The sequence below is a fragment of the Brachyhypopomus gauderio genome, chromosome 15 (genome assembly GCF_052324685.1).
Source record: "Brachyhypopomus gauderio isolate BG-103 chromosome 15, BGAUD_0.2, whole genome shotgun sequence".
NCBI lineage: Eukaryota > Metazoa > Chordata > Actinopteri > Gymnotiformes > Hypopomidae > Brachyhypopomus > Brachyhypopomus gauderio.
Window position 1 is genome coordinate 21,944,411 of NC_135225.1, and position 10,956 is coordinate 21,955,366.

Sequence of the window (10,956 nt, forward strand, 5' to 3'; positions counted from 1 at the left end):
GTTACAGCTTGACGTTTTAAGATTTGTTTCTAAAAGAATATCTGCAGGTTTGCGTATACAGTAGACGAAGGGTCGGCAACTTATGGCACGTTATGCCACCGTTGGCACGCAGAGGCATAATCACTGGCACGCGCCACGCTGGACACGAAGGAAGTTAACAAGCTTGTGATATTACAGCATAAATCAATTTGGAGCCTCTCAAAGGTTTCAAAAAGTAATTGAAAGGGAAAAAACAGATAGTGTCCAAGTTTATCTTTAATTTTGCAAATCTGTCAGGAACACTTTGAGAACATCGTCATCTCATTTGTCAGGTAGAAAATGAAAACTCAAACGACTTTTAATACTTTCACTTGTGAGAATTCCTCTGAAAACTGTTGTACCTGGAACTTAACAGAATGGTAGTGGATTTTTAACTTTTAAACAAATTTTCCTGTAGCAAATATCCTTTTTCAAATTAAATTTTTTTTAGAGTAAAATAGATGGATAAAACTGCATCCTCTACGCAAGAAAAGGGATTAGCTGACTATAGAACTTACGTTACTTTGTATTTAACATTCACATTTGTGTATAAAAAAACCCATAGGAAGCATGAATCGAGTACCCACTACAAATAATCCATTGTACCATTGTCTCACTGAAATATCACTTTAAATTAAAAAATTATTATTTTATTCATTATTGTTTCTACGGTCATCATTAATATTATTATCTCTTTATTTTCTTTTTATCCTTTTGATTCATTTTTTTAACATAAGTCAATAAATTAACATGCTGTCTCTTTCCCTGAAAGCCAATGCTCACCTGTCAGCAGGTGAAAATAAGAAAGGTGTGTTCCTTTATGTATATGTTTGTGTGATGTGTGTGTTTATGTGTGCGTGTGTGTATCGAGAAATGTGGCACATTAGAAAAACAGGTAACCAGGACACCTGCCTTCACCTGGGGTTGAAAAAAGGGAGGAATATTTCTGAAGTCAATACAAAAAATAATTCACTGTAAATATATAATATATATATATTTTTACATATTTGAATATATTTACAAATATACCCAGCACTATATACTGTGTATTACATTTTTTCCTCTGTAAGAATAACTGCATGGGCTTTTGTTTGATAACTGTGTTATCAATATAAAAACGGAACGTGAAAATTGTACAAAACTTTTTTTCCTAGTCCTTGTTAGTTGAATGGTTCCTTTTGAACACGTTTTGTCCTTTTTGTCCTTTCAGTCTCTCTCACATTTTATTCTGTGTCCTCCCTTTTGGTTCTCTTGGGAACGAAGAGTCCTGGAATACCAAAGCAACGGAATGAAACGGTGGTTGAAGTTTCGGAAAACTCCAACACAAAAAACAAAAGGGGGAAAAATTACTCAAAACAAACAGGAAAACACATGGTGTGGACCCTCGGAACGAACTAATCATTCAGTCAAGAAAAGATAAAGAGAGAGAGAGAACACTACTGTTGGGTCCTCATCTTGTTAAGAGCTTGGTCACGTTTTTCCGATCACACGTGCACTTGCGCACAGTCTTCTGCACGTGGCAGTTCGTCTGTCGGAGAGCAGCACTGGTGGGGTCCCGGGGGCCCGGCCTCCCTCGCTCCGAATGTCCAGCGGCCGTAGCGGAGGGAGGCGGCGGGACAGACGGGGGTGGGGGGGGGGGGGGGGGGTATACAGGAGTCACATGTCTCTCACACGGGAGAATTGTGGGGGAGGAGCATCAGGAGGCCTTGAAGCTCATGTCTTGAGGCCCCCGTTGACGTGCTGGTACTTGGGGAGGCAGGGCTCGTCGGGCAGGGGGTCGTGGGAGAAGACGGAGTCGTCTCCCGAGGAGCAGGAGCTGCGCGTGTCTGGGCAGCAGGGCGAATACTGCTCGATGGGCGCACACAGGTCGATGTACTCCTGCAGACACAGAGAAGCACACACACTTACACACACATCCAATCTGCTTCTTTAGGGGCAAAATTAAATACCAGGGACATAGGTACAAGTCAACATCAGGAGTCAAACAATAAACAATATCTCACACACACACACACACACACACACACACACACACACACACACACACACACACACACACACACACACACACACACACACACACACACACACACACAAAGGAAAGAATGAACTGAAATTGGAATAGAAAGTTAAGAAAAAGTAGAGTAACCCAAGAAGTCTAAGTTCCTCCAGAGCACATTAGGAAAGGCTGGCGCGGCAGACAGAAACCGGCCCTAAACCGCAGTTTTATTTGCACAAACGGATTTGCGCAAATAATACTTAATGAAGCATGTATGTGCAGGGCTGTAAGTGACAGGAAACCCTCCATCATGGTTCACAAGTGAAAGTGGTGACCTCTTAGACCTTTAGATCTTAGACCTTTCCTTAGGAACAAAGTGTCTGAATGTGTAGGTTCCACAGGTGAACAGTTCAAGACTCTGGGTGCGTTAAAGCATTCAGAGATGTAACTCAGCTGCAAACAAACCCCTTTTTGGTAGACAACACTACAGACTGGAAGACCCATCACTCATCACATGTAAACCAAAATGTAAAATGTTTTAGGGGCTTTTGGTTAACCTGATCCACACCCCCCCCCCCCCCCCCCTTGCTGTGGCTGGTACTGAAATATTTGAGGTAGAGGAAGAGGCAGAGGAAGAGGAGAGGTTTGAGTTTCCGAGAGCGAGCGTTTGGTTTGGACGGCACCAGTTCAACACAAGGCGGCTCACATTACTAAAGACCTTCACATCTGCGAGTAGTTTGAGAAGTTCGGAGAAGGTGGGGGAGGGAGACAGAGAAAGAGAAAGACAGAGAGAGAGAGAGAGAGAGAGAGAGAGAAAAATCACTTTATTCCATCTCAGAAGTTCAAAAACACAGAGATCAAGACTCTTGGCACCCGTGCAAAAGTTGGAACCACACTGATGAGTCCTGACAGGTGCACACGACCGGGCTGGACCAGGCCGCACACGACCGGGCTGGACCAGGCCGCACACGACCGGGCTGGACCAGGCCGCACTGGTACTCGGGCTGGACCAGGCTGCACTGGTACTCGGGCTGGACCAGGCTGCACTGGTACTCGGGCTGGACCAGGCTGCACTGGTACTCGGGCTGGACCAGGCTGCACTGGTACTAGTGATAATAGTGCAGGGGCCAAGGGACTAAACCCGACCTGAAGCCCCGCCTCCCCCCGGCCCCCTCCAACTTGTCCAAAATCCTGCTGCTGAAAGTGCTGTGAAGGCGCCTCACCTCGTGGGTTGCCAGGGTGAGGATGCGATCCAAGTCCTCCACCAGCTGCTTAAACGTGGGCCTCTGTGAGGAGATGGCGTGCCAGCAGTCTTTCATCATCATATACCTGACAAACAGGTGAGGAGAGAAACATGGGTGTTAACACCAGTGGCGACACACACACCGCGCTGGCCAGTGCCGCAGGCTGGATCCCATCAGAACCCCCGTGGAACATTATGGGGTTGACGAGGCTTAGATACATGGGGGTCCTGATGGGGAAGCGCTACTGTGGTGGGCGCTTGGGCCCAGCCAGTGCTGCGGTGCTATGGCAACCCCTCAGGACTCACAGGTCGTTGGTGCAGTTGGCCGGCTTGTCCATGCGGTGGCCTTCCTTCAGGAGCTTGAAGAGCTCCTCCACAGGGATGCCGGGGTACGGAGAGCCGCCCAGCGTGAAGATCTCCCACATGAGTACTCCGAAGGACCAGCTGGACACACACACACACGCACGCGCACACACAGGCACTCAAATGACTTTGCTCATGTACAATTCTTGTGTCAATTTTTGTCCAGAGTTCTACTGCAAGACTTAAAAAGTTTTAAAGTCAATGTTCAAGAAACGACTGCTGCTCAATTTACTGTTTCCACACAAATAAAGTACTTTGTATGAGTTGCGGCCATTATTGGCCCCAGTCATGCTCCTTCTGTGAGGGAGTGACTCCCCCGTGTCTCCTCCACTGCTCTGGGAGGAACCAGTGACAGGGCAGCCATTCACAGAGCAGCAGTTAAGACGCTCCTACAGTAGCAACAAGCCGATGACTGTAGCGGCTCTAAATGCAGACCTTTCTCCCAGGCCTTCGAGCTCAGGGGTCTGTCGCGGCGGGTGGACACCGGCCTCAGGGGAACAAGGACAGAACGCCCCCCCCCCCCCCCCCCCCCCCCCCCACCCCGGACAGCTACAACCAGCCATATTGTCAGAGCCAAAACAAACTGCAGTTTAGACCCACAGAGAATAAACCACTGCAGGGTGGGGGGAGGGTGGTGGTGGTCCGAGATCGTAGCGAGGAACGTTCTGTGTGCACCAATACTGTGCTCCACAATCTCAGCACGGAGAAGGGAGTATAAACGCAATTAGTGAAATCGAGATACTGTCGTCGTGATGAATTTCTTCAACAATGATGAGGTTCTTGTTACCAACTTCTACCTTATCCCGCAAATGAGTAAAGGCTAACGCCAGCAAGCCTTTATCGTCCCTTTTCTTTCGCAATGATGACTGCACAAATATAAAACAACACTGGGAAAATCTGTGTGATAAAATCATGCGATAAATGCTGCATTTCACAACACACAGTCGGCAAACAGTCGACGGCAGGACACACATCCCCCAGAGCACCGCTCCTTCCTGGGACACACATCCCCCAGAGCACCGCTCCTTCCTGGGACACACACCCCCCAGAGCACCGCTCCTTCCTGGGACACACATCCCCCAGAGCACCGCTCCTTCCTGGGACACACACCCCCCAGAGCACCGCTCCTTCCTGGGACACAAACCCCCCAGAGCACCGCTCCTTCCTGGGACACACACCCCCCAGAGCACCGCTCCTTCCTGGGACACAAAGAGGCGGTCTGGTTCATCACACACACACAGGCATCTGTTTACATAAGCAGTGTTTGTCCTCCTTTTATCTGCTCCGTTATCTTTCCCCGTGTGCACCACTCTAACCTGCCCAGGAGTGATCACCCCCCAGGGAGACTGATCACCCCCCAGGGAGAGGTCATCCTGAAGGTCACCACACAGGCACCTCAACCAGCACACGTTGGCACACTACTTTAACCAGCAGTAATAATTAATTTAATAATTCATTGTAATGGTTAAACAATCATTTGATGGTTTTGGCCACTGATCATTAAATGGAGCTAATTTACACCCACACACACCACACACACATACACCCCCACCCACCCCACACACACACCCACCCACACACACACACACACACACACACACACACACACACACCCCCACCCACCCCAGTTTCAGCTACCTCAGCAGCTCTGTAAACCCCAGGGAGATGTCATCATCAGAAAAGCCAATTTGCTTTTCATTCTTATTCGTGTATTAATTTAATCTGATGTCATGTATGGATTTGTGCTCTGGTCTCTAGTTGTATGTCCATATGCAGACTAACAGGACAGCCAATTACAACACAGAGTGATGACATGTAATTAGCAAGGAGAGCAGCAGACATCGACCGGCTTTTACTACACAATGACTAACGTATACATGTGTGACACACACACAAACACACACACACAGTCATACTTTAGAACACAGTCCACTGCACATGATCATCTAAACAAACAAAATTCAGTCTGCTAAAAATCAATGCAAGATGACCTCCAAACAACAACCCCCACAAAACTATCACCACAGATCACACACACACACACACAGACACACACACACACACAGACACACACACACACACACACACACACACACACACACACACACACACACACACACACACACACACACACACACACAGCTGTGTTAAGAGAAACCCTGTGTGAGAGACAGTAGAGCTCAGAGACACAAGGTGATCACTCTATGGGAAGGACAGAACGCCTGTATTCATTTATGGGTCAATGCTACCACAAACCACCACACCACAGGATTACTCTGGCCTGTGGACCGAAAACAAAGCACCCCCTTCCCTTCCCAAAAAAAACCAAACAGAAGGGAGAAAAGATGGAAGAATTAATGGAAGGGTGCAAAGACGTGGAGAGGGGAAGGGGTTACTTCCGCGAGGAGTTTGTGGAGGTGAGAGTTTGGCCTGTCCGAGTGGCTTTGAAGCTAGCCAGATTAGTAACACAGCATTGGCTGCAAGTTAAGCGTGAAATCTTTCACTTTTTGCCATAGCACTGGCCCTGAACGTGCTCCTTTTTCTTCATCTTCCTCCCTCTGACAAACACACACACGCTCACACCCGCTTCCTTGACTTTCCACCACTCTCCCTCTCTCCTTCCGAAACCAAAACAACTTTCTTTCAGCTAGTTCCCTTCACCTACAAAACCCCAGCCCCTCGTACCTGCACGTACGCCATCACTACAGCTGTGAGCACATCCCTCTGATTCTATGGAATTCTATGGCAAGTCCAGCTCGTGTCTTAGCTCTGGCTCCGCTAAGCAGGGTAGTAGGGGCTCTAGGCACACGCGTCGACGCTAACTGGAGCAGCACAAAGTCTTTTTCTTTGTGTAAAACGCAACACTCTGGACTGAACGCACAGCCAGCAGACGCAAATGACTTGGCTTCTCAGATCCTGTGGAGGGAAAATCCAGTGAAGGAGTTTACTTACACGTCGCTCTGGTGTGTGTACACGCGGTCAAACAGCGCCTCAGGGGCCATCCACTTCACCGGCAAACGACCCTGTGGACACACCCGGCAACATGGCTTTAGGTCAAGAGGTCAAAAGGGCCACACGAGACATTCCACTCTGAAATGTCCCCAGGGTCAGGTTTTGGTTTATTTTTTACTGAAAAGCGTCTCCGTGATCCAATACCCTCCTTCCGGAATTTCATTAAGGTCCGAGTAGGAATGTCAGTAAGGATTGGAGTTAGACCCCTCCCGAGTTAGACCCCTCCCGAGTTAGTTCTAGCAGAACACATCTCAGAAATCCTGATTTCCCTGAGGGGCTGTAATACAGTTTGCTTCACACAACTCCCGGATTAAGTCCAGAAGATGCTAAAGCAGATAGAACATCAACGGATAGTGGCTGTATCCAGCTAATTTTAGGTTTTCCATCTCAAGTTCCTTGTGTAACTTTCCTTGCCAACAGGGTTATTTCTTGTCTTTCTTTCTTTTGTTTTTTTCTGCTCGCTGGGTACCTGCCAACTAGACACAGTGGTACCAGTCTAATAAAACTGCACCTATCAATCACAAAATAAGACTCAGTCGCAAATAAGACTCTTATGCTAGCTGTGCTGGTCTGATCTCACACACTCAAAACTCGCCAGTTGACTTCGTAATGACTTCATAATCAGAACATGGTGACCTCCCAGACCAGTATGCAACTGGGCTTGTGTTTAGAAACGTCTGAGAAAGCCAATAACTCCAACACTAATGTGAGCTTATTATTTTCCCATGGACTGAAAACTAGTTCATACTTATAATACCTTAAGCCCAATTATGTTCTGCTTTAACATTCACAAGAGTCGAGAACTTAACTACCTATCGACGACACCACTGTTTAGCCTGGGGAAACGGTGTTTTTCACCGGAACCCAAACAAGGACATGAATGACGTCAGGAGTAAGGCAGCGGAAAATAACGAAGGACTGTTGGTGCGGATGGTAGAAACGGGTCTAATGTGTTATCGGTGAGCACGTCCCAACCCCCCACCCCTCTCTCTGATGGGCTGACTGGACAACGGGGGCTTTGGAAGACGGGAGCGTGGGATGAGACTCAAACAAGTGAAGAGCACTCAGGACGCTTTACCCACTGGGAACCTGAAAATCCTGCCAAGCCCAGAGGGACAAAGAGAAAAGGAGAGAGGGGGATGGGGGGGGGGCTGTTGGGTGGCTGATAAAGTGAGAAACAGGAGAATAACACAGAGCAGAGGGACACGTGGCTCACGTTGGTCGTCTTTTTATAGTAATCGATGTTGTGGACGTCCCTCGCCAAGCCGAAGTCTGCGATCTTCATCACGTTGTTCTCGGTGACCAACACATTTCTGGCGGCCAAGTCTCTGTGTATACACTGCCATGGAGAGAGACAGACAGGAAAGAGGGTTACTTCATCAAACGAGTCAGGGCCAGTAACGCAGGAGAGGGAGCGTACACACACAGGGAGTGGGAGCTCCCTCACTCACTCGCCGCGAGACACAGAGCGTGAGGGAGGAGCGAGTTAGCGCGCCCGCCAACACTCCCAGAGACAGACTGGGCCTCACCGTCTTTACATGAACGTCTGCGTGTGAGGGAGCTTCTTAAGTACGGCCTGAAATCTGATCAGCCATTTCCCCGCAGATGACGAGAACGTGTGAGACAAGTTTCAATTTGATTTCAAACAAATAATATGTGTGCGGATCTGTGTGTGTGAGAGAGAGGGAGAAAGGAATGAGAGAGAAGGAGAGAGAGAGAGAGAGAGAGAGAGAGAGAGAGAGAGAGAGAGAGAGAGAGAGAGAGGAGAGAGACTGTGGGTGTATGTACCCACCTTTTGAGAGGCTAAATACTCCATGCCGCGGGCCACTTGGTAAGTGCAGGAGACCAGGTCTTTGAAGGTGAGAGGGTCGTCAGCCACGCGGGCAATATCAAACGAGTACTCCATCCCTGGGGGCCGGCGCGCTCGCAAGTACTCGCGCAGGTTGCCCTTGGAAGCGTACTCCACTATGACATATAAAGGACCTGATGGAGAGGGGGGGGAGCGCTTGAGCTGATTAGCTTTTAACGTGCCACATCTTCACATCTTGCTACTAACTCTAGATCTTACATCACGCGTCAGCCGTCCCAGTGGAAGCAGCGGAGATGTCAAATAAAGCACTATGGTTCGGAATTGTGTGCTGACCTTATTGGCTACTCACCATCCTGTGTGCATGCGCCCAGTAAGTTGATGATGTTTTTGTGGCGTCCGATCATCTTCATCATCTCCATCTCGGACACCAGGTCAGACAGATCCTTCTCAGTGGCGTCGTCTGGGGAGGACAGGACAAGTCTTCTTTACCTGTGTCTGTGCACGCTTGGGAAGCTAAAGTAATGAAGTGTTCTAAACTGTTTAGTGAAGGAGTAATTTGATCCACAGTGGAGCAGAACTCTGTTCTCGAGCGCAATACCCTCACGGCAGGTCACCTGCTACACACTCACCCTTTCACTACCTCCCAATTAAAAACGCTTCGTTCAGTTTAGCGTAATTACCTTCGACATAATGGTCTTTTCATTATGGTGCATTCCTCTGCTCTATTCTTCCTCTCCCTCCTTCAGGGAGGAGGTGGTTCTGAACTTTAGAGAACTCATGGGTTCTTTAGGTGTAGAGACATTTGCAGTGTTGCGGAGGAGACTGACGGTAGAGAGCCTTCGTCTGCTGGAGTCTGGCCAGCCCTTCTCTTTAGGGCGCCAGATCACCGCAGACTCCTCTCACTCACTTCAAAACGTCTAACTATGTGCACCTTCCCTCCACTCTACCACCTGTGTGTGTGTGTGTGTGTGTGTGTGTGTGTGTGTGTGTGTGTGTGTGTGTGTGTGTATGGGGATGTGTATGCAGCAGGAGAGATAGAGCACGAGAGAGCGCATGTGTGTGCACCTGCACTCGCACGTGTGTGAGCGAGTGAGCAAGCGTGTTTATACATGTGAGAGTGTGTGTACGCACGTGTGTGATGGAGTGTGTGTGTGTCTTTGTGCAGGTGAGGAGGAAGCTTGTCCCAGCAGGCTGAGAGAGACACACAACTATGCAGCTTACTGAGCAGAAGCCTATCAGCGTCATTCAGCACCAACCAATAAACCTTCAGCACTCTCTCCTCTCCACCCTACTCCAACCAGTCTCTCTCACACACACACACACACACACACACACACACACACACACACACACACACACACACACACACACACAGTCTCCTCTCCACCCTACTCCTACCAGTCTCACACACACACACACACACACACACACAGTCTCTTCTCCACTGTACTCCAACCAGTCACATGTATATACACACAGTCTCTCTCTCTCTCTCTCTCTCTCTCTCTCATTATATATATATATATATATATCAGTAGCTAACCGTGACCATTAAACCTGGGCCCGCTACACCCCCCCCCCCCCCCCGAAAAAAAAATTTCCTCTCCTAATAAACTGCAATAAAGAATAGCTTTAGAAACGCATGTAGGGCGTTCAAATAACATTTGTACTAGATAACTTGTTAAGCAAGATAAGTTTCCAAACAAAATAAGGTTTCACAGCTCCGTGGTTCTCGGAAGCGTAATATGTAAATGAGGACGTCAAAGGAATGATTCGAAACTAGCTAGCGGTGGTGCTAACGACAGCTAGCGTCGCCACAGCGGGCTGAAATTATCATACAGTTAAGCCCGCCCACTAAGAGGGAAGATACGATTGGTCAATTTTACTGTCATTTGAAACTGGTATTGCGCTGAATTATAACTGCCAGGCCCTCTGTAAACGAACAGCGGGCATCACAGTCCTGATAGGGGGACACACAGGCTCACAGGCTTCCACTTAACCCCTCACCTTCCAACACAGATTGAATAGACACGGGTGAATAATTTATTTGCTTATATTTTTGTAATTGTTTAGATGTCGATTGTAAAACTGTAAGTAGATCAAATAAAATTGGATAATTATATATATAATGTTTTAAGAATATTTTAGGCCCTCTGAGAGGGCGTAGAGGGCCCTGACGGTTCCCCACTGATATATATATATATATATATATATATATATACACACACACACACACACACACACACACACACACACAGCCAAGACCAGGATTAGAAACCCTTGCCACACTTGCTGTGAGCCTCCGTGTGTCAGCACATGCAGCAGGTTGCCCGGCAACAGTGTGGTACTCACCCTTCAGCATCTTGACTGCCACGGTGATGGCCTCCTTGGGTTTGTCCTTGTCAATGCCCAGCGCCTCTGCCATGACTACCTGGCCAAAGCAGCCCTCCCCCAGCGGCTTCCCCAGGGTCAGCCTGCAGGACACACGAGATCAGACCCAGGTCAGACCCA

At 48.3% G+C, this 10,956-nt stretch overlaps 1 protein-coding gene across 1 annotated transcript; it reads right to left on the reverse strand.

Moving 5' to 3' along the window:
• Positions 1-237: 237 nt before the first annotated feature.
• LOC143477129 (fibroblast growth factor receptor 2) lies at positions 238-10,956 on the reverse strand. Its single transcript, XM_076975662.1, has 8 exons — positions 10,798-10,956; positions 8,795-8,905; positions 8,428-8,618; positions 7,852-7,974; positions 6,576-6,646; positions 3,567-3,704; positions 3,241-3,346; positions 238-1,896 (listed from the first exon to the last, which is right to left on the reverse strand). The coding sequence occupies exons 1-8, from the start codon at positions 10,868-10,870 to the stop codon at positions 1,732-1,734; spliced, it is 978 nt and encodes a 325-aa protein (XP_076831777.1). The 5' UTR covers positions 10,871-10,956; the 3' UTR covers positions 238-1,731.

What these genes read in the sequence shown, in the direction of transcription:
- LOC143477129 (XM_076975662.1), bottom strand. Translation starts at nt 10,870, where the DNA reads ATGGCAGAGGCGCTGGGCATTGACAAGGACAAACCCAAGGAGGCCATC. An exon ending in TACACACACCAGAGCGACGT is followed by an intron (nt 3,705 to 6,575) that starts GTAAGTAAACTC and finishes GTGTGTGTCCAG; the next exon opens with CTGGTCCTTCGGAGTACTCA. An exon ending in GCCAACTGCACCAACGACCT is followed by an intron (nt 3,347 to 3,566) that starts GTGAGTCCTGAG and finishes CCTGTTTGTCAG; the next exon opens with GTATATGATGATGAAAGACT.